The following is a 23005-nucleotide window of genomic DNA, read 5'->3' on the forward strand; positions in this document are numbered from 1 at the left end:
TAGCTTCTTATTTTCTTCTTCTTTTTCTAGGTTTGGGTTTTTTTTTTAAATTTAACTCAGTAATTTTTATTTTTAGTCATCATTATTTTATTGACATGTTTTTGCCACTATGGATTTTCTGCTGATCATTGTTTTAAAAGTACCTCATTAATCTTTTAAATATAATTTTACTTTTTATTTTTCAATTACAATTGGCATTCAATATTGTTTTACTTATTATTTAACTTTTTTTCTTTTATTAATTCTAGAGAGAGGAAAAAGGCAAGGAAAAAAGAGGGAGAGAAATAGTGATTGGTTTCCTCTTGCACACACCCTGACTGGGGAACTAAACCCACAACCCTGACATGTGCCCTGACCGGGAACTGAACCTGCGACCTTTCAGTTTTCAGGACAATACTCAACCAACTGAGCCATACTGGCCAGGGTCATTATTATTTTATACTAGTTTCAGGGTCTCATTAGTTCTTTTATATAGAATTTTAAATTACCACTGTTTTTCAAAAATTCTGAAATTTCTGCTTGTATTTTAGCTTTTATCCAAAAATTGTTCAATGCCATTTTTTTTGTTGTTTAATTTCTAGGTGGACTTTCTACCTGGTGGGTTAAAGACAGCCATACATTTCTTACACACCTCCACTGACAGGTGGGGTTTGTCCACCTCCCACTTAATTCTGGACTGGTCTGTAACTCCTTAGATCAACAGAATATGTTCTTCTAGTTGTGTCTTTTAAGACGACTGTCATTTTCTGCTTTGTTCTCCTGAATCCCCGAACCACCATGTAGGAGTCTGACGACTTACCTAGGAAGACCGAGTGCAGGGGCCCTGAAACCAGACGGAGGGGAGGGACCGAACTAGACCCGGACTCCCACTGTCCCCACCAAGGCACCAGACATGTGACCAGAGAAATCGCCAGGAAGGGTGTCCTCCCAGTTGATACCATAGGAACAGAAATGAATAATCCAGTTGAGCCCTTTCCAAATTCTCCCCCAAGTAATCACAACAAAATGTAATGTTTTAAACCAGTAACAGACTACTTTAGTGAAAAAAGAAAGGTCATTGATGTCTTTCATCCTGGAAAACCAAAAGTACATTAGACAGAAATTCAGGGGGGAAAAAACTAGCCAAAATGTGTAAGACCAAACCAGATGTCATCCTTGTACCTGGATTCAGAAGCCACTCGTGGTGGCAGGACAACTGCCTATGGTGTGATTTATGATTCCTTGGATTATGCAAACAAAAACAAACCCAAACATAAACCTGCAGGACATGACCTGTATGAGAAGAAGAAGACCTCACCCTGGCCAGTGTGGGTCAGTTGGTTGGAGCATCATCCCTTAACCTGAGAAGTCATGAGTGTGATTCCTGGTCAGGGCACATGACTAGGCTGTGGGTTTGGTCCCCTCTGGGACACATGCTGATCAGTGTTTCTCTCTCACATCAATGTTTCTCTCCCTCTCTCCCTCCCTCCCTGCCCCTCTCTCTAAAGTCAGTGGGTATGTCTTCTGGTGGGGATTTTAAAAAAAGGAAGAAGACCTCAAGAAAACAGTGGAAGGAATACAGGCACAAAATGAAAAAAGTCAGGGAATGCAAAGGTCCGCGTAGGTGTTGGCAAACAGTGAAATAGGCCAGTCAGAGAAAGACAGGTGCCATCTGGTTTCCACCAGGTTTCACTTACACGTGGAATCCAAAAACCAACATAAACAAACAAACACACAGAACAGAAATAAACTCATAGATACAGAGTCATATTATTACAACATGGTTTACTCCACTATTTTCTAACTCCGGTTGTTACAAAAAAACATTGTTGGTTTTTTAAAATGTGGATTCATCCTGCATCTTTGTAGCTCCGATATTGTTTTCACACACGTTGCATAGAACAGTGTTTCTCGAAGTCTTTACATCCCTGGCATCCTTCCCCTTGGGTGGAGCATCAAAATGCACTTTCGAAGACCCCAGGCTGCTGAACCCAAATGTCTGACTGCAGAACCCAAGCAGATGCTCCTAAGCACAGTGTTTGAGGGCAACAGTTAGTGTGATGTGCTGCCCAACGCTAATCTGGTCTCCCCGGAGTTTGCGCTGCATATTCTTAACCTTTTCTTGCATAATTACGTTTCTAGATGCTGGCTGATCTTCGGTGCCTTCCTAAGGAAATTCTGTAGATTTGACACCCCAGATCAAACCTCCCCCTACAGAAATGGCTTAGTAATGCAGAGCATAGAGGGACTCATACCTTCTTTCATATAACCACTACTTACATTAAAGTGACTTAACCGTAGCATTTTTAGCAAATGACATAACTCTCCTAGTTCATAGAGTGATTCTAACCAACTAAAGTCACAGATGTTTTTTTCATTCAAACACCCATATTTGTGGTAAACCAAAAACCAAAATGTATAGTTATCCCTATTAGATTTACGTTTGTTAATATGCCATCTCATGAAGGTAATTTTCAAAATCTGGTTTCCTCACCTAGCATGTCAGTGTGGCCATTGTTGGCTTTATACAGCATGGACAGTCTCTGATGGAGGGCCACAGGCCTCGGTCCTTTACTCTATTCAAATAGAATAAAGTTTTATAACTGGTTTGGGTGAAGGTAGGCAGAACACCTCTGGGGGATACCTGCCAAGATCGTCCGAGGCACAGAAATGCCAGTGTTACCTTAAGAAATGAGATTGGTTAGAGAGAGGGCTATTTTATATTTTAAAAAATCATGGCATAATATGGAAATCCACATGATTTTCAGTTAGGACACAGTAATTCCGGGAAATGCCCCTCTTCGGGCAGTCACGTAGGACAACTGCCCTGGTTTCCCCAGGTGACGTGTTTACTGTCCCTTTCCACTCGGAATATTCTAAGAGACCTTGTCTGTTTTCACGTCATCTGCGGAGTTAGAAAGTATATATTCATTCACTCATTTATAAAAATGCTAAATAAAATAGGGTATAGACATCTTACTGCACACTTTCTTACGTCATTTAAAACCATTACAAGACATACTAGGAGGAGGCAACCCATTTTAGTTCAAGTCAAGACAAATCACAATTGCTGGCTGCTAGTTGATTTTCAAGCAGTTTTTTAAAATCTATCTGCCAAGTAACCTCATTTAAAAAACAGATTAGTTTTTCAAAGCTTCTCCTTAGTTGTCATTTGTGGGCCGCTAATGACCATACCATTCATTTCTGCATGCTCAGTTATGGCTGAAAATTCTGTTACCTCCTCATGCCTAATTCCTCTGGCCTCAGTTTAAACATCTTGGTGTTAGTTGACTAATCTCTCATCTATTTTGGGCTGAAAATTCCCACTTTTCATAGTTTCTTCTCTATATTCAGTTTAAAAACACATCTAGAAAAGAGAAGGGAAAAAAACCCAGTTGAATGATTTTGCTACTTCTCTAATATACTTTCTGTTATCATCTCTAAGCAGTAGACTTATTATTTCCTTGCTCTTTTTAACTTGGAAAAAAACATGCCTTATAGTTCCTTCGTCAACGTTATCATTTTTCATCCTTAATTTATTGGGAGCCTTAATGTAAGACACGTTTATAAATAGATTTGCTGCATTTTTATATTCATCCTTAGTTACTCTCCCTTCTTTATATCCTTTATACACGTTTGAAATTTTAGATTACTAGGCAGCCATTCAACTTCCCTGAGCTGTCTCCCATTTCATTTGAATTATTTTGCAATTATTCAACTAGAAGTTTTGTTGTTGTTGTTTAATCTCCTTTTGTTAGTCATGACCCCTTTTTGAGACTCAAGTCCATGGGTCAAGAACTTTTATTCTTTTGAATTTTTAATGAAAGTTTGCCAAAGTCCAGCATACTTGCCCAGGGTTCGCCCTTCTGGCCATCGTAAACTCTTAGCCTGGAGTTCTCACTAATTTTGTACATCACAGCACAACACCAGTGAGAGTCTCCCATACAACACACCCTCACGTGTAACCCAAGTTTCACAAACCTGAGGAATATTTTGTCTGAAAGTGAAACACTGGAATCACATTTAATTGTGGCCTATATTAACTGTCCACGATGACATGGTGACACGGACAGACGAGCTGCTGATTAAGTAGAATTCCACGTCACTTCTTGTAGGAATGTAAGAGCAATGGTATCATCCAGATAACCCTGACTACACACAAATGTATGTGTTTTTAGAAAGTAGATGGTTGACAATTTTACTTCTTTTACTATTAGTAACAAATTGCTTGCAACTCACTTCCTGTGCCAGGAGAAGTTAAAGATGACAAAGGCGCTTTCTCCCCTCCACACCACCAACTGGCTTTTCCTCGTTGGTCAAAACTAAGCCAAGCCTTACTCGGTTTGAATTAGGAAGGCAGTTAGTAATTCACTTCATCAGGATGGTCCAAGTCATCTTTCCTGGCAAAAATAGCCTGCCTTGTAGAATTTGGGTGCCATTTGGCTGAGTCATCTATGACGTTCTCCCACAGACATATACATTATTTAAAATGTGCTAATATTTTGACAGTTTCTATATAAGCTTTTTAAATATGGCAGTGGGATTTTATGATGACTTTAGAATAAAGAAATGCAAGTTTTTGCAGTCCTTAATTTAAAATAAGTTGAGCATAACTTGAAGGTAAATAAAAAATTGCTTGCAAGAGGTATTTTTCTAAAAAATCCTAACAATGAATACTGAATTAAAGACTTAGATCACCCTGGGTGGTGTGGCTCAGTGGATTGACCGCTGGCCTGTGAACCAAAGGGTCACCAGTTCAATTCCCATTCAGGGCACGTGCCTGGGTTGCAGGCCAGGTCCCCACTGGTGGGCATGTGAGAGGCAACCACACACTGATGTTTCTCTCCCTCTCTTTCTCCCTCCTTTCTCATCTCTCTACAAATAAATAAATAAAATCTTTAAAAAAATAAAAAATTAAAAACTGTTGCATCATTTGATGGGAGCACCAAGGACAAACAGGCTGAAGAGGAAAGGAAATTCTACAGTATGGGGAAATTTGGGAGTCCCAAGCAAGCCATCCATCCATGCTGGTCTTCTAATATGCAGATTATGCGCCCACTAGAATTCCTTTTTCTTTTAAATGAAGAGCCATTTGAAATGAACATTTTTTCATTGTCCAGCTACTTGTATTATAATTTTCATGATGTGTTATATTAAAGCTAATCTATTTCTTAAAAAATGTATAAATTTGCTTAGAACGTGCTTTGCAGAATATTGAAGGATCCTGACACACCCTCATAAATGTGTTGTATATTCTAAAACCTTCAATGTAAAGGGACTATAATTTCTAGTAAAGGTGATAAAAACTGAAAACAAGCTAAATTGTATTTTTATTTTTTAATTGAATTTATTGAGGAGACATTGGTTCATAACGCCATACAGGTGTCCAGTGTACAATTCAACCAAACACCCTCTGCACACTGCATCATGCACCTGCCGCCGGAAGCAAAGTCTCTTTCCATCCCCATTTTCCACCCCTTTGCCCACCTCCCCCTCCCCCCACCCACGTTTCCCTCTGCTATCACCACTCTCTTGTCGCTGTCTGTGTGTTGTATGTGTGTGTGTGTACGTGTTTTGGCTAATCCTCTTGCCCTCTTTCATCCAGGACCCCAACGCCCTCCCCTCCGACCGCTGTCAGCCTGTTCCACATACCCATACTTCTGTTTCTATTCTGCTCATCAGCTTATTTTGTCCATTGATTCCAAGTCCAAGTGAGATCACATGGTATTTGTTTTTTAAAGCCCCTTCCCTGTCTAGTCGTGTGATGAATCCACTGAAGCTGCTCTTTCAAAATGTTAACACTTCCTGTATCGGATCTAAAAAGACTTCCAAAGTTTTCCCTTTATCCACGAAGTCAAAATATAATGTGGCAAATATAAACAGCTTAGATGTGGTCTTTGACTACCTGAATGTCTTCAGACGAAGCAGAAGGGGAAAAGAAGAAAGGAGTAGGGAGAAAAGAGAAAGAGGGAGAAAATAAGAGTAAATATCAAAATAGTAAAGAAATGGTTTTAAAATGAGCACTTGAAAGCCCCACACAATGTGTTAACAAATGTATTAAGTGCAAGTTACTGTTTTTTTTAATGGCCTTACTATTGATCGTGTCCTCTTTTTAAACTACTTTTTGCTAATAATTGTATTTCTAGGGACAAGGAAAATATCGGACACAACAATCTAATGTAGTCACGCAGAGTGCTACATGGAATTCTGCACTGCTCACTCTCCTCCACTGGGCAATGGCCACACCAACTGTCATAAGGCACTTCAAACTTGAATGAACATCAAGGCTTAGCTGGTCTCACTCATCTTTCCTCATTGCTCCAAATCTATGTTTTAAAAATTCGGACTTCACTCTTTTGCAACTATTTTCACATGAATTTATTTTTAAGTACTAAAACATCACCCTGAAATATATTTCTAACTTGTTAAGCACTGCTCTAAAAATTATTTCTCTGCACATCTTCCATGAAACAAAGATCAAGATCATGTATCCCTTCAGTTCAGAGGTCTGATCGTAGGTTTTTAAAACACAATTAAAATCCCTCTATTCGTGATTTTTATGGAGGATCTGAAAGTCTGTCTAAAAGTTATCTAAACAAAGAGTCAAATATACCCTCAGAGTCTCCATTTTTTGGAAGAAACTTGGTGGGTTCTGGTGCGCCTGAGCTATAAAACCTTAGGAATAATACTCTGGTCTGGAACCCTCATTCTTAAAAGTCATCTGTGATTCCACACTTGACCCAGAACGAAGCAGCAATTTTTCTGAATCATCTCTGTGCCCGCGTGTCCAAAGTCCCCCTATACTTTGAGACCTCGGGGACAGGGTTTCAAATTGGATATAAGTCTCTTTTGCCAAATTCTCTTCCCAGAAGGATTCTGATTTGCGCTGCAGTTTGCAAACTTTGTACAACAGGAAAAAAATCAATGGCAAGACAACAACACAGGCAGTGCCGCTCACCGCAATGAGGACAGGCCCGGGAGCATGACCTTCTTCAACTCTGTCAGTGGAAAAGGTGATACACTGGTCTTTCTGGGGAGGCACTCCCTTTGGGGAGACACATGCTATGTATTGCCCACCTGGCTCCAAGCCCTCAATGGTTATTTGGTTGTTGCTGGAGTCTGCACTCAGCAGCAGCAGGTCCTCCTCACCATGCTTGGAATACAACACGGTCACCTCAGGGTTGTGCGTGATGTTAACAGTGTTCCACATCAAGGTCACACTCTCTTTGGTCCCACTGACTGCTCTGAGATTTTCGACTGTGGCATTTGTCTCCATAGGTATTGCTTGATCCAATAATGCCAGCTCTTCTTTTTTACTTGCACTCTCTGGGGGAAGCTTACTCCCACCCATCTCCACCTTTAAATTTCTTTTCCCATCTGGGTGGAGCTGGAATGACTGCCGACTGGCCATAGTGGTGCTCGTTGAAACCCTAGTACTTAGGGTTGTAGCTGAAGAAACAGTGGAGGAAAGGAAAGGAGATAAGGAGAAGGAAGCAGCAGCAGAAGGAGACAAAGTAGAAGTAGAAAGAAAAGTCGAAGACGATGGAGAGAAAGAAGAGGAGGAAGAGAGCCAGGGCGATGGTGGAGAATCAGGCATGGACATAGACCTTCTAGATCCCGGCTGAACTTCTTGCTCAGGGTGACCTCCAGTTCCTCTTTCAGCAGTGTCTGGTGCTACGGTGGTTGTGACAACACCCACAACTGTCACAGTAACCACAGCTTCTGATATCCCGGCCAAATTTTTGGCCTTGCACTTGTAATCCCCAGCATCCTTGTAGGACATGCCTGTCAAGCTTATTATGGACCATCTGACGCCTTCCTTAGGAGATTCCTGAATTACTGGAAGAAAAAAATACGTAACTCTGAGGTGGGAAGAAGGAAAAACCAACCTGCCAGCTGAACAATAAGCAACTATTTGGTTCTACAAACATTTCTTTCCCATAAACCAAGAGGGAAACGGCACACTACAAATCCCTGATGGCAGATGGTGGTTCTGTCATTGCCCACGTGAAGGTCTAGGTCATGCCAGGTGCCGTGAGAACTATATGGGGGACTGGTATTGTGAAAAGACATGAAGCTGTGAATTGGGAGACTTGATTTTAGTAAACTTTTGTCCACTAAGTCATACGTATCTCAGTAAGTCAGTTAGTGTCTTTAGGCCTCTGTTTCTGTACTTTTAAAATTACAGGATGAGACAAAAGTGATCTCAAAGGTCCCTTCTAATTTTAATACACTGTGGTCCTATACAATGTTCATCACAAGACCTTGATGAAATATTTCCCCAAATATGACTTCATTGTAATAAAATGCTATCTATCAACAGAGGGCACAGTAGGTCATTTTCTGGCCTGGAGAGGTCATAATTTGTATTTTTAATCTTCCATTTTATATTTACTTTATATGAATTAATAAGCCATGGATTCTTTTATTTGCAGAATAATATATGGTCTTGGAAAAGCTGGAATTTTACCTTCCTAAACACTAAAATGTAACATAGGTCCATCCTGTCCTGATTTCTGAAGTTTTCTGGAGAAGAATAATACACGCAGCAGCGTCCTACTTGCCCCAGATTTAACTCGCTACCGCAAAGTAAGTACCATTTATGAACTATTTGCAGGCATACTAGGCCTTGATTTTCTATTACATCAGATTACATTATTTGAACGTCGATTGAATTTAATTTTAAAGAGTTTTAAGAATATATTGCTTTAGTCATCAGAATATCACTACTGAGACTGACGTCAAAGCACTGCCTTGGTCACAGCAGCATCTGAAACGTCCATGACACCAGCATTTCTAAAATCGTACTTTTTGCCTCATAATAATGTTTGCATGTAATTATAAAATGAGACACTGGCATGAAAACCCCCCTGCAGAAATTGTGATGGTTGTAGGATTTAAAGTGGGCGGATCCAAGAAGACACAGCAAGACAAGGGCCTGGTGGGTAAGCCCTCATGCCCTGGATCATGTTATGTCGTTTCCTAATAGATTTCCTAATTTCATCTATGCAATCAATCAGATAAACAGGAAAATACTAACCAGTAAAATGACCTTTCAAATCCCTGTCACCTAACAATCTTAGCATATTTTCATAGAAGTAATCAGCCCATAGAAAATCTCCCCAATCCCTCAAGTTAAATGCAAATCTTTGGAATCTCCTTGTTTTAACATAGGCCTGAATTACAAAAATACCTGTGTAATTAACTGGCGAGCTGTCCGGTCTGGTCCACGTGAGCCGCGGGGTGGGGTAGCCTGTGGCATCACACCGCAGCAGGACGTTGCTGCCCAGGGCAGACGTGATTTGGGTGGCCGAGGCCATGACGGACGGCTTCAGGCACTGATCCAACACGGCCCGTTGAAATAAGACCCCTGCCAGGCTCTCGGGCTCGCTGCAGACCATCAGTGGATCGAGAAGTACTATGGAAGGGTCAGCCACTCTGGACATCTCGATCACTTTGGAAATGTGACAGTCACAGAACCAAGGGTTGTCTTGCAGACCTAAACCAGAGGGAGAAAAAGGCTGATGAATTTATTCTCATGGCTTCCATTTACATTACAGCGTCTTGGAGAATCCAGTGTCCACATATCTCCTGAAACACAGAAGGACTCTCGGGGATGAAATGGAGTCACCTCTCTATCGGTTTTGCCCCGCAATTCGGCCACCAGAACAAACAAATCCTGCCAGTTCCTATGGTTAATGATCACAGCTCACGGTCGCTGAGCACTTACTCTGTGCTTTCTTCTAACCATTTACATGTATTATCTCACTGAATCCCAACAACCTTATGAGGAAGAGAGTATTCTTATTCTCACACTTTTTAAAATCCTTAGCCAAAGATACCCTAATTGATTTTAGAGAAAGAGGAAGGGAGAGAGAGAAACATCGATGTGAGAGAGAATCATCAATTGGTTGTTCCCTGTTTGGATGCAAACGAGGGATCAAACCCACAACCTAGACATGTGCCCTGCCTGGGAATTGAACCCACAACTGTTTGGTGTAGGTGACAACATTCCAATGAACTGAGCCACCTGGGCAGGGCTATTTCCATTTAAAATGTAAGGAAGTTAAGTCACAAAGAAACAAAATAATTTGACCAAGGTCATCTAGCTAATCAGCATCAGAGCCAACATTGGAATCCAAGTACCTCAGAATGCAATAGAGTGATAGAGATATTTCTCAGGTGCTGTGGAAGTACTTATATTATTATAGGTATTATAGGGTGCCAAGAACACCTTACACAGCCTGCACTGTGTCATGATTTTGTGTGATTCTAAGACACTGAAGTAGTGTAAGTTCTGTGTAGCAAAAGCATTGAGTGAGATGCAGGCAATGTGAGGAGATGAGATTGGGAAGCCTGGCAGAGGTTAGAACATAGCTTGGCATGAATGTCATATGTGGTGGCCATGGAGGTGCATGTTCAAGTTTCCCCTCCAGAGAGACTCAGCAGCCAGGAGCAGAGTTGGCTGACAGCTTCCAGTTGCAAGTGCCTTCAGGATCTGCCTCAGCTTTCAGAGTTCTTAGCTGAAATGTTTTGGCCTAGTGTGAGCTTAAAGGAAAGTGAGGAAAATGCTACCGAAAACTAGGGGAAAGGGGACCCATGCCATGGAACAGCAGAAAGTTTAGCAACACTGTGGTTAATATGGAAAGTAGAAAACATACTCAGTAAGACAAATATTCTAGCTAAGGATATTGCCACACAGCTCTAAACTGCTGCCTGGTGTCTTCTTGCTGCTCGTAATAATATATAAGCAGGGGTCCCCAGCTTTTTGGCACCAGGGACCGGTTTCATGGAAGACAATTTCCCCACTGATGGTGGGGAGAAGGGAGGGTATGGAAGGGGGACCATTTCAGGATGATTCAAGCGCATTACCTCAAAGCTCACCGCCTGCTGTGCAGCCTGGTTCCTAACAGGCCCGGACTGGTACTGGCCCTCGGCCTGGAGGCTGGGGACCCCTGAACTGTGAAAAACAGACAACAGCTCAAGAAATATATGAAATATAAATACAAACTATTTGTATATCTAAAAGAGCTAATATAAATATAAAAGAGCCCCAACCTGCTGGGTTCAATAATGAAACTGTTGCAGTTTGGAGGCTCCTCAAAAAATTAGAAATGGAACTACCTATGACCCAGAGTCCCACTCCTCGGTACATCTCTGAAGAAACCTGAAACACCTATGCAAAAGAATATATGCAGCTCTGTGTTCACTGCAGAATTATTTACAACAGCCAACGTACAGAAGCAGCCCACGTGCCCACCAATAGGCCAGCGGATGCGAATGCCGCGGGATAGCCCTGGCAGGTCGGCTTGGTTTGTTGGAGCATCGTCCTACACACCAAGAAGGTTGCAGGGTTGATCCCCAGTTGGGCCATGTACAGGAGGCAACTGATCGATGTTTCTCTCCCACACGGATGTTTCTCTTCCTCGTTCTCTTTCCCTTTCTCTTTCTCTAAAGTCAATAATAAAAATATCCTCAGGTGAGGATTAAACAAGAAAAATACTGTGAGGTGTGTGTGTGTGATGGAATATTACTTGGCCATAAAAAGAACGAAATCTTACCATTTGCAAAAGCATGGACAGACCTGGAGGGTAGTGTGCTAAGTGAAGTGAGTGAGACAGAGAAAGACGAATAGCATATGATTTCACTTATATGTGGTATCTGAAGAGCAAATAAACTCACAAACAAAACAGAAACAGACTCATAGATATAGAGATCAGACTGACGGTTGCTAGAGGTGGGGGCCGTTAGAGGCTGGATGAAAAAGATAAAGGGATTAGGAAGTACAAAGTGATGGTCACAAAGTAGTCATGGGGATGTAAAGCACAGCATAGAGAATATAGTCAATAACATCATAATAACTACATACAGTGCCAGGTGGGCACTGGAAATATCGGGGGAACACTTTGTAATGTGTATGATTGTCTAACCACCATGCTCTGCACTTGAAACTAATGCAAAATAATATTAAGTGTGAGCTGTAATTGAAAAATAAAAAAGGAATAAAAGGTTTTTTTTTTACTCCAAGCCTTTCTAAAATTCCCAAATTAAGAAAGAGCTTCAGAGTGAAACTCAGATCCAGGGTGGGTGGGAATATGAGCACATGTGCTAAGATCTCAGGTGGTTCTGAGACAAGGCTTCAGAGCCTTCAGTCCGACAAGTCTCTCTAAGGAACTCAGGGTGATGTCCCAGAGCAGTGTCCCAGAAACACCAAGATTGAAAAGATTTACCCCAGAAAAATCTGTGGTCATGGCTTTTTACTAATGGAGTGGATTATACAGTGATTCCCAAAAAGAAAAGACAGAATTATAATTTTAAAAACTCTAAGAAGGTTTAACTGTTCATCTTAAATTCTACATTTCTACTTAGGCCTGTTTTTATTATAATAGCACTTCATGGTTGAGATCTTTTCTGCCAGCGTTGGTAAATGTTTACTGCTTTTTTAAAACAAAATCTTCTATTTTAGAAACTCCTTTCCTTTCATGGTGAATTACCGTAGACTTCTTCCTCTTACCTGAAATCCATGACCAGTTCCCTAAGATTAATTTGAATCCTATCCAACATGCCAACAAACATGAAATTCATTCTGTAATAACTAATATGTGTAGAATACTTCATGCTTTCAAAGCAGTTGTTATCCCAGATTTTTTCTTTGTCAGGTAGTAACAACACAAGTTGCCATTTATTGTATCCTATGTTGCAAAGACTGTACTTGTTAAGAATTGTGAAAGGTCTGAGTTTGACCCCACTCTAGGTAAGCAGCTCATCCCAGTTTGCTGATTTTATGGATGTTGGCAGAAGACACCAGACGCCTGGTCAGAGAGATAGGAGAGTTTAGTCCTCACAGCTCTGGAGGGAGACATTGTCTCTACTGCACTGGGCAGTAAGCGTGCCTACCCTTTGCTCTGAAGGGGGACATACCTCTGCCTCCCAAAGCAGCTCTATCTATACACAAACATCCTTGAAAAAGGATGTTTTTCACATGGATTTCATCAGGATTCGACCCTCACTATCTTGCTCTTAAAGCTCTCGTTCTCTCCCACCGTGTATGTCTTACACTGACCTCAGGGAGCTCTTGTGACTTTTCCAACTTCACACCAAAGGACATCAGAACACAAAGAGATTACTGTCCCAACTTCGTGAGACATCCTAAATGTATTTTGTAGCCTCCTAATCTGATACTCCTTCCACCGTAACTCGCCTCTTCATCACCTGCACGCTTCCACAGCCACGGGGGCCCGTGAGAAGGGCTGCCGTGGACAAAGAACAGAGTGGAAGCAGCGGTGTCTGGAGCAGAAAGTCTTCGCAGGGAAAGGGCCACGCACCATCTGCCCTGAACAGTTCCATCCAAGCTTTGAAACTGTTACCGAACTGTGTTAACAATGAAGCAGAACTCTTTTAAAAAAAACTAATTCAACTTTTTATATCTAAACGTTATGTGAACCATAAAAATATTTTTAAAGCCCTCAAAACTAAACTGTGCATTTATTCCAGCTTTGAACCATCTAAGGTCAAGGTACAACTTTTAAAGCCTGGATAACAGTAACCTAAGTGCTGAACACATTCATCCCATGTTTTTTTTTTCTTCTGGGGACAAAGGTACAAGAAATCTCTGAGTTAAAGTGTCACTTCTGTTGCATTCCTTCAAAGCGACATGTTAACCGCAGTCTCAGTCATTTGCATTGATTATTTTATATGACTATTCTTACTGAGGGCCAGATGAACTTGGCCTTATCCCCTTTCTAAAAGGGTAATGTTTGCCATGCACCACAGTGGTAGGATTTAGAGGGCTAATTTGGGGGGGAAAGTCAGCAATAAATTCCTGTACAACAGTTGTTCTGCAAACTCAAGCTCTCGGAGGTAAAGACCACGCCTTAGTCAGCTTCGGGGAGGCGGTGGTGTTTAACAAGTCAAGGGGGGTAAGAAAATCATTCTGCAAATGGTGCTGGAACAGCACACACTTGCTTCAAAGAAAAGAAACCTCAACCTCTACTTCACACCATACTCAAAACTATTTTGAGTTGGATCATAGTCATAGCACAAAAACTAAGAATAAAGCTTAAAGGTTAAAACCATAAAGAGAGTAGAATACCTCTGTGACCTGTCGGTAGGCAAATATTTCTCACATGGGACACAGAAAGCACTAACTATAAAAGAAAACAATTGGTAAGTCAGATGTCATCAAAACTTAAAACTTTCTTACCAAAGACAGCAAGAAGAAAATGAATAGACAAGCCACAGACTTGAAGAAAATGCATATAACAGACAACAGACTTGTTTTCAATATAAAGATAAGCAATCTTGAAAAGTTATAAAGGAATGTACCATGGCCAACTGGCCAGTGAAACACAGTCCACATCATTATAGATGTCCCTCAGCTTTGAGGGTGGTGAGGCCCTGTTAGACCCATGACAGGCCGACAGTGTCGTAAAAGTCAAAACTGCATCTACACATCTGACTTCCCAAACACCACAGCCTAATCTAGCCTGCCTGAAACGTGCTCAGAACACTTATGTCAGCCTACAGTTAATTATATTCTTTCATCCCCAAAGTAATTGCCTTCCTCTTCTTATCACCAGAAGCAGGAGACACAGAGGGGCTTTTTGTAGACATGATAGGATGCAAAACCATAAAATAAAATATCAAAAAGACACAGGCGACACCAGACACTCTAGATGGCAGTCCCCAACCTTTCCAGCACCAAGGACTGGTTTCATGGAAGACAGTTTTTCCATGGACTGGGGTGGGGGTGATGGTTTCAGGATGATTCAAGCACATTACATTCAAGCTCACCTCCAGCTGTGCAGCCCAGTCCTCACATGCCTGGCCCAGTACTGGTCCTGGACCCGGAGGCTGGGGACCCCTACTCTAGAGTATCAGTTGTTGACCCTGGTGATCCGTGGCTGACTGGGAGCTGAGGCTGCTGTCACTGTGTGGCATCCCGAGGGTGTATCATTACACATGTCACTAGTTTTGGAAATGATCAAAATTCAAAACTCGAAGTACAGTTTCCACTCAATTTATGTCACTTTTGCAGCATGGTAAAGTTGAAAAACCGTAAGCTGAATCACCGTACATCAGACCATCCTAAGTCTGGCACAGGCTGTGGTCACCAGAGAAATGCAAATTACACCACAGTGTGATGCTGCTCCCCCGCCCGCTCCACCCCCAAATGGCTGAAAGAGAAAAGACACTTGTACTGGTGAGGATACGGGGCAAGCAGACTCTTCTGCTGTGCTAGCGAGAGTGTAAAACAGTGCAGTCTCTTTAAAAACTAGCAGTTTCCTTCTTTTTAAATGAGCAGCTTCTTTAAAGGTTATATATAGTTATTCTATGACCTAGCAATTTCAATCCTAAGAATTTGTCCAAAAGAAATGAAAATAAACGCTACAAAAGCTTTGCACAAGAATATAAATAGCAGCTTAATTCATAAGAGCTGAAAACTAGAAACAGCCCTGTGTCCCACAAGAGGAGAAAGAATGAACAAGTGGTACCTTCGTAAAACAGAAGGGACTCTGCAGTGAGGACCTTTCAGTACACCGATGAGTCTCAAAAATACAATGCTGAGGGAAAGAAGCCAGGCACAAGAGTGCCTTTTATATGGTTCCATTTACATGAAATTCTAGGGCAGACAAAGTAAGCTGGGGGATAGAAACAAAAACAGTGTTGCCTGGGTGGGAGGAGATTTACTGAGAAGAGGCATGGGGGAACTTCCTAGGTGCTGGATTATTCTGCATCTTGGTGAGGGAGGAGTACACATTTATCATCACTTACCAAATTATACACGTAAGAATCACTGTATGCAAATTATACCTCAATTCCTCAAAATTAAAAAAGAAAAATTTACTACTGGGCTGTAAAAAAAGAAGGAAATCTTACCCTTTGAAACTTCATGATGGACCTGGAAATCATTTTGCTAAGTGAAATAAGTCAGTCAGAGAAACACAACTGCCATGTGATTTCACTTATATGTGAAATCTAATAAACAAAATAAACTAACAAATACAATAGAAACAGACTCATAGATACAGAGAACAGACTGACAGTTGTACAGGGGAGGAGGTTTGGAAGGGTTGGTGAAAAAGGTGGAGAAATTCAGCAAAAAGCCAAAAAAATTATAAACACAGGCAAGAGTATGGTGAGTATCAGAAGAAGAGGGGTGGGGGAGGTGGAAGAGGCTACGGGGGAACAGATGGTGATGGAAAGAGACTTGACTTGCGGTGGTGAAAAATCCAGCCATTGTTATCATAACGAGAACAGTTTGCACAGCATTGATGTACACTGGCAGCCAAGGAGAGTGGAGTGGAATGCACATGCGTGAACAATGATGACTTCACTGTACTAGTCCGTGGGGGCAGTAGATGCCATGAGTACTGAGTGAGCATGTGTTCTGTGCGGCCCTCGCATTCAAAATGAGCAAGTAGAACACCAAACCTGCAGCAAATTTTGTGTTAAGCTTGGACATTCCTCCATGGAAACTATTCGGATGATTCAGAAGGCTGTGGCTGTGGGCAACTGGTAATGGGCAGCTCCACTATGACAGCGTGCCTGCTCCTGCATCATGTCTCATGCAGTTTTTTGGTGAAACATCAAATCACGCAGGTGACCCAGCCCCACTGCAGCCCAGGTTTGGCACCCTGTGACTTTTGGCTTTTCCCAAAACTAAAATCACCTTTGAAAGGGAAGAGATTTCAGACCATCAGTGAGATTCGGGAAAATATGATGGGGCAGCTGATGGAGACTGGGAGAACCGTGTGAGGCCCCAGGGTACCTACATGGCAGAGGACTGACGCGTCATTGTCCCATGCACAATGTTTCTTGTATCTTGTATCTTCTTCAGTAATGTCTCTATTTTCCATATGGTATGGATGGATACGTTTTGGACAGACCTCATATAGATGATGTATTATAGAATTTACACCTGAAACCTATATAATTTTATTAACCAGTGTCACCCCAATAAATTTAATACAAAAATAAATAAATAAATGTTTAAGGAATAAAGGAATGAGGCCCTGGCTGGGGATCTCGGTTGGAGCGTCATCTCAATGTGCCCTGGTCAGGGCACCTAAAAGAAACAAAAAAATGAATGCATAAATAAGTGGAACAACAAATAGATCTTTCTCAAATCAATGATTTTTAAAAGAATAAAGTAGTGATACCTCTGAAGATGGGTTATATACATCGGAAGCTGGACTCTGCCCCTGACTCAGCTATAAAAGACTGTGGTGAGGAATCCAGCCACAGGTCGAGGGCTCTGCAGGAGGCTGAGAGGCTGCCGGCAGTTCCCAGAAGGACGGCTGGCTCGAGTAAGCTGAGCTCTGTGGACCTCGTCTCCTCCATGCCTACCAAAGGACAGGCGTACCCACGGGGCTTGAGTCGCGTTTGTTGAATTAAGTTAATGCCATTTTTGGAAAGTCCTTGGAAGTACTCGGGGCCACTGCAGCCCTTCAGGCGAACTCCATTCTGAATAGAAGAACCCATAGTTACAACTGAACAATTTGGGTACCAGGAAAAAGCACCCAAAAGACATTTTATGACCTCTTTTACTGCAGGCTTTTTTTCTCCAAGATAAACAGTGTTAGGCCTTACAGAGTCTGCCTGTGTAAATATTTACTTGTGCTTGAGAAAGAGGCCATGGAAACACCTGTATTGCACACCAAAAATCTAATGTAGCTTCATAGCTAATTTAAATGTTTACTTGCTGGACACTACTTAACGTTTTATGGGTACATTAAAGTACAATTTTACTAAGTTCGTATTTTTACTCATGTAGAAGAGAGAAGGAGTAATGGAAAAGCTCCTCCCTAAATTTCTTTTAAATAAATAAATGATATGAAGAACTCAGTGAAGAAGTGCGTGTGGGAGGAAAGTAAGCCTGGTATTATTACAGACCAACCTCGAATGACGGAGGAGTGAGGAGGGGCACAGGTTCTGCGGCCACGCAGCCCGTGCTCACGCCAGCTCCACCACTGCTGGGCCCGCGGCTTACCTCGGGCCTCATTTGCTCATCTGCAAAATGGGGATGAGATGGTCCTTATGACAGTGTTAGTATGACACTGGAAGAAGATATACCCATAAAGTCTAAGAGCTAGGTGTGGCCCTGAGTAAACACTCCATCAATACTAGCCATTATGATTATTATTACAAATAGAAGTTCTATCTGCCAACAATACTAAACACAGGGCAATAAAAATGAAACAAAAGCAGAATGCATCCCAGTACAACAGTACATGAGTAAATTCTCCAGGCCACCTGGGAAGATTAATTGCTATGGGTAAACAGTGAGCTCTAGAAAATCTAGAACTGGTTCTCATCACCATATTTTAATGGTGGACTTTAAAGACTCAACTATAAAAACAAAAAAGCCAAAGTAGAAAAGTCTTTCTTTATAAGAAATTGCCATCTTTGTCACAGCGGCTGTAGGTAGCATCTAGTTGCTCCTCGCTCCAAAAGGCTTATAACTCATTTCACTGGCCAGATACTCAATAGTTCTTTCACCCTCCTGAGAAGTACGACCGCTTCTGCCGCCCTGGTGGACACAACCTGTGAGCCGACATCTCTAATGGGCAAGCAACGTTTTAGGAACCCAATCTCATCTATCAAAGCCTCAGGTTGTGTCTCACACATAAGTGTGAAAGGCCTTGCCGCCCACAGATACCCCCCAAAAGAGCCTCTGATTTCACTGATTTCAATCGGGCAACCACATTTCCTGGTCATTCACCATGTGCAAAGCACCGTGCAAAGCATTGCGAGAAGACACAAAAGAAGAGAGAGACTTTACTGGAGGGCATTTGCATTTTAAAAACACAAGACAAATGTATATGGAACGTCAACAGAGTCAAAACTGAAATATCCAAAACTAATCACAGCTAAACTGAGACCAAATCCATTAGGAGACCTATTTGGGGGCTGTAAAATAACTGGTGTCTTTATTATTTCTTATTTGATGAAGAAAAGTTGGCGGCTATCCCCTAACTAATTAAACCACTGCAACCTCATCAAAGTGTCAGTGCTTCTCTCCTGCTCCTGAAGAGCCAGGCGAAGGGCTGAAAAGAGACCCGAACAGCAGGTAGAGCGTGGCAGAGTAGGGAGCACCAGCGTGCTCAGAGGAACCAGGCTAGGTCTGCAGTTTTGTCACCCATCTTCAGGCTCTCTAATGGCAGCGTTAGTCTCTCAGTTTTGGAGGCAAACTCCCCTCAACCCCTCACAACACACACACACACACACACACCATTATACCTTTCACTGGTAGATGGGTAAATTGACCTAAGTCAACTGATAAAGTGCTATTCCATCAAAAGTCAAGTATAGAGTAAGAAACCAAACTCACTGAATACGAAAAGAGTGGACAAGGGAAGGTATGCTGAGCAGATCATCTGGACCTGAGAAGCACAGAGGCTTGTGAGCTCACCTAGAATAATTCTTCTTGGTGAAAGGTCCGGGCTTCTGGGCGATGTGGTCAGCACATGGGGCCAGCTCTCCAGGAATTCTGGCGGCAGTGTGGTCAGTCCGTTGCTTGATAAATCCAAGTAGGCGAGATTCTTCAGGTACCTGACTGCCTCATTTGGCACGCTGGTTATTCTGTTGTTGCGCAGGTCCAGGGTCCTCAGCCGGGGCATGTCCTGCAGAGACGCCCAAGGGAAGGTGTCCAGAGCATTCCCGTCCAGGCGCAGCTCGTGCAGCTGCCTGAGGTTGTAAAAGCTGCTGGCCTCGAGGCTGCTGACGGAGTTGTAGGTCACCCAGAGGTACTGGAGCTCCACCAGGTAGTAGAAGGCCTCGGCGGGGACGCTGCGGATGACGGTCTTCTCTATGCGAAGCTTCACAGTGTCCACGGGGACGTTCGTAGGGACCTCGGTCATATCCAGGTCATTACACAGCACCAACCTAGTGTTACAGCAAGAACAGAGAAAGGAAATCTTCTTTGTGAGATGTATTTTTAAAAAACAATCATTACAGAAACGTTCCTTACTGGTTTTCACAAAGATCAACTCAGCCTGGCTGATCTATTCATTTATAGTCTGTCATCATCATCTTCTAGGTTGACCATATGAAATGGGCATTTTTTCAGGTCAAAAATGATCCAATATAAGCAGTTTCACGTGGTTCAGCCTAACAGTGACAGAGTTCTTTACGTGTCAGGCCTGTGCAATGCCCCTCACATCCATTACCTTATTCAATTGTCACAGCAGCTGTAGGAAGTCGATATTGGGTAACAGGTCAAGTCTCCAGCTCTGGAGTCATGCTGATCGTAGCTCAGATTTAAGCTCTGCCACCTCCTTTGTGGCAAAGCCAATCCTCACCAATTGCTCAACTTCATCTTCCCCTATAGTGCTGGTAGGATGGTTCATTGAAACAGACGCAAAGTTTTATATCTTCCTGACATGTAATAGACACTCGATGGGTTCACGCTATTTTTGTCACCAATCTTATTTTTACAGCTAAAATAACTGAGGCCTGCCAACATCAGATAACTTCCCAAGGTCACATAGCCAGTTGGTTACACAGCCACCCTCCAAAGCCACATCTGCCCACCTCCCAAGGGCACACTTGACCTGGTGACAAAATGGCCCATTGGAAAAGAATCTCCTGTTTGAGTTACAGATGTTTTTTAAGGAAGGAAGGAACAAGGGTTCACACTAGATGTTCAAAGGTGAGCTCTATTTTAACAATGTGACTTCTAGCTAAGGAATAAACCAGACACAGCAAGTTTATTCCTTTTCCTACTCACTAACTTAAGTGACCTTGAGCAAGTCACACTGTGACCTTGCTTAGTGGCACATGGAAATCATGCATTGGAAAACAAGCCTGTCCAATATGTGAGTGTGAAGTATGAAGAATCAGAGAATTTAGATGCCTTATAACTTGGAAACAGATGAGTTTATCTCACGGTGTATGCTCATTCCCACTGGATGGCTGAAAATGAACAATGAAACGTTTTACAAAGCATGATCCAAATTACAACACATTTACACATGTAGTAAGCAGTAACAACATAACAGCCACTTGATGAAACACATCCCATTAAATCGGCGAACTCCGAAAGTCAGCCCGTACCATAAAGAGGTGAAACGGCATGAAGCAGAGGCACTGCTACCATCTCCCGTCTGTAACTTTAGGAGAAGATGGTACAGAAGCACTGCATTTCTCAGGATACCTCCTGCTCTCCATCTTTATTCCCTATCACAAATTTCAGTGCTACTTTAGACCAGAATGATCCAGTTTGTACTCCGTAAGTTGGCATTTCAGGGTAATGGAAAAAAAGCCTGGATTGGAAGCTGAAAGACCTAGTGTCTTTTATCAGCCAGTCACTGTATCAACTCAGGCTATGACCTTGGAGAAGTCATTTAGCATCTGTGTGGTTTTATTTCTTCATTTGTAAAATAATAGCAGTAGAACTAGATTATTTCTAGAGCTCTTGCCAAGAGTAATACACAGTGATTTTCATCAAATCCATGAACAGTGGTGCCACCAAGAAGGAAACACTCTGTGATTGTTCCTCAAAAGTACCCTGGCCTGACTCACTAACTGCTAACATGTCTTTTGTCAAGCAGGTATTTAATTTGTTAAATTCTTCTCATTGCCCTAAACCACCTAGTGAATGTCTCAAAAAGATACCAAGAGTTGGTTAAGTAAAGTTTGTAGAATGACAAGACAAACTACTCAATAACATGTTTTCATTTTTATTGATTTGTTTAAAGTTATAGAACATAAATTGAGTGACTCTTTTCAACAAATTATCTTTTAAGAAGCTCACTGTACAAATAACCTCTAAAGTCACAAAACCAACAACTGAGTCATAAAAAAATCTGATTTTGTCACTAAATATTCTCTCCAAAATAGCATGATCCATCATGTTTAGCTGACAAGAGTTCCATTTTGCATGTGCTCTCCATCTCGAAGGCCTCATGTGTAAGGATGCAATTGTTCCCACTTCACAGGTGGATGGTGAAGCAGCCGAGAGGGTCGATAACCTCTGTGAGGGCCCACAGTGTCTTCAGGGACAGGGCTGATCTGCATCTTTCAAACCTCCTTTCTTTGTAAATCCAATATCTTAAAACGAAAATTTCTAACTATGAACGTGTATAATCTCACTCTGTGATCTTCCTTCCTACTTTCTGCAGTCTATCCAGTTGCCATGAATAACCCTCAAATGAAATGGAAACCCCAGGAAGCAAATGATCCGGGCAGGTCCAGCACCTGCTGATCGGCCCTGCTCTCTATAATCAGGCTGAGCTGGCCGCACACATTTCAACTTGACCTCCTGAAAGGAACATTTTGTGAATACAAGGGCAATGGACATTTTTGTAACTCAGAATGTGTTTGAGAGTCTCACATGATGTGAGGGGCTTTTAAGAGCTGAGCTGCCCAAGACGAAAACAATGGAGCTGACACCCAGTATTAATATAATTAAGTTAAATCTTATGTCAATTAAACCTTCTCTCCTCAGATCTCTGATCAACAGTTTGATTTAAAAATAAAGCTGCTGGCGGAGTCCTTTTTCTCAGAATCATTAGAGCACTTAGTAGCAAGGAGAGGAGCATACCTTGATCCCAGGCCGTCCGTGCTGCTGTGATAACCGCAGGTGCACTGTGAAGGGCATGAACAGCTCACTTCTTCCAAAAAGCTAAGCACCATGCCCAGACATGCTAAGAGATGCATTGCTCCTTTTAGAGGTTATTTGAACAAAAGGTAAAAACAAATCCTAAGCATTTAGAAACTAGAGTGCCTGGAATGCAAACAGCCATTTAGTAAGCGCAGATTACGCAGGATTAGCTGAGATCTGTAGTTACTTAACCTTCAAGTGTATCTTGTAGGGGATCAATCTCCCTAGCCTTTGAATATGGTTTCAGCAAAGTAACATATTCTAGGGAAAATGAAAATCAAACACATGTCAAGAAAATTTCAATAGTTGCCCATATCTAGATTTGCAAGAAAATACCTGTTAAATTCTTTTCCTATGGATGTAATTGTTACTACACTTTGAAGCTGTACTTCATGTTAAAAACAATCCAATTCTTAGCAG

General features: G+C 41.9%; 1 protein-coding gene across 2 annotated transcripts; it reads right to left on the minus strand.

Moving 5' to 3' along the window:
* Positions 1–5727: 5727 nt before the first annotated feature.
* On the minus strand, positions 5728–22947 carry LRIT3 (leucine rich repeat, Ig-like and transmembrane domains 3). Of its 2 annotated transcripts, none has more exons than XM_037031887.1 (4): positions 22526–22947; positions 19394–19866; positions 9173–9478; positions 5728–7818 (listed from the first exon to the last, which is right to left on the minus strand). In XM_037031887.1, the coding sequence occupies exons 1-4, from the start codon at positions 22639–22641 to the stop codon at positions 6656–6658; spliced, it is 2058 nt and encodes a 685-aa protein (XP_036887782.1). In that variant the 5' UTR covers positions 22642–22947; the 3' UTR covers positions 5728–6655. The 2 variants fall into 2 exon arrangements, with proteins under 2 accessions (XP_036887782.1, XP_036887783.1); XM_037031888.1 differs by lacking the exon at positions 22526–22947 and adding an exon at positions 20151–22504.
* Between the last annotated feature and the right edge of the window lie 58 nt (positions 22948–23005).

This window comes from Sturnira hondurensis, unplaced genomic scaffold (assembly GCF_014824575.4).
Source record: "Sturnira hondurensis isolate 20B ecotype Veracruz unplaced genomic scaffold, ASM1482457v3 Scaffold0021214, whole genome shotgun sequence".
Taxonomy (NCBI): domain Eukaryota; kingdom Metazoa; phylum Chordata; class Mammalia; order Chiroptera; family Phyllostomidae; genus Sturnira; species Sturnira hondurensis.

What these genes read in the sequence shown, in the direction of transcription:
- LRIT3 (XM_037031887.1), bottom strand. Translation starts at nt 22,641, where the DNA reads ATGCATCTCTTAGCATGTCTGGGCATGGTGCTTAGCTTTTTGGAAGAA. An exon ending in ACGGACGGCCTGGGATCAAG is followed by an intron (nt 19,867 to 22,525) that starts GTATGCTCCTCT and finishes CTGTAACACTAG; the next exon opens with GTTGGTGCTGTGTAATGACC. An exon ending in CTCGCCAGTTAATTACACAG is followed by an intron (nt 7,819 to 9,172) that starts GTATTTTTGTAA and finishes TTTTTCTTCCAG; the next exon opens with TAATTCAGGAATCTCCTAAG.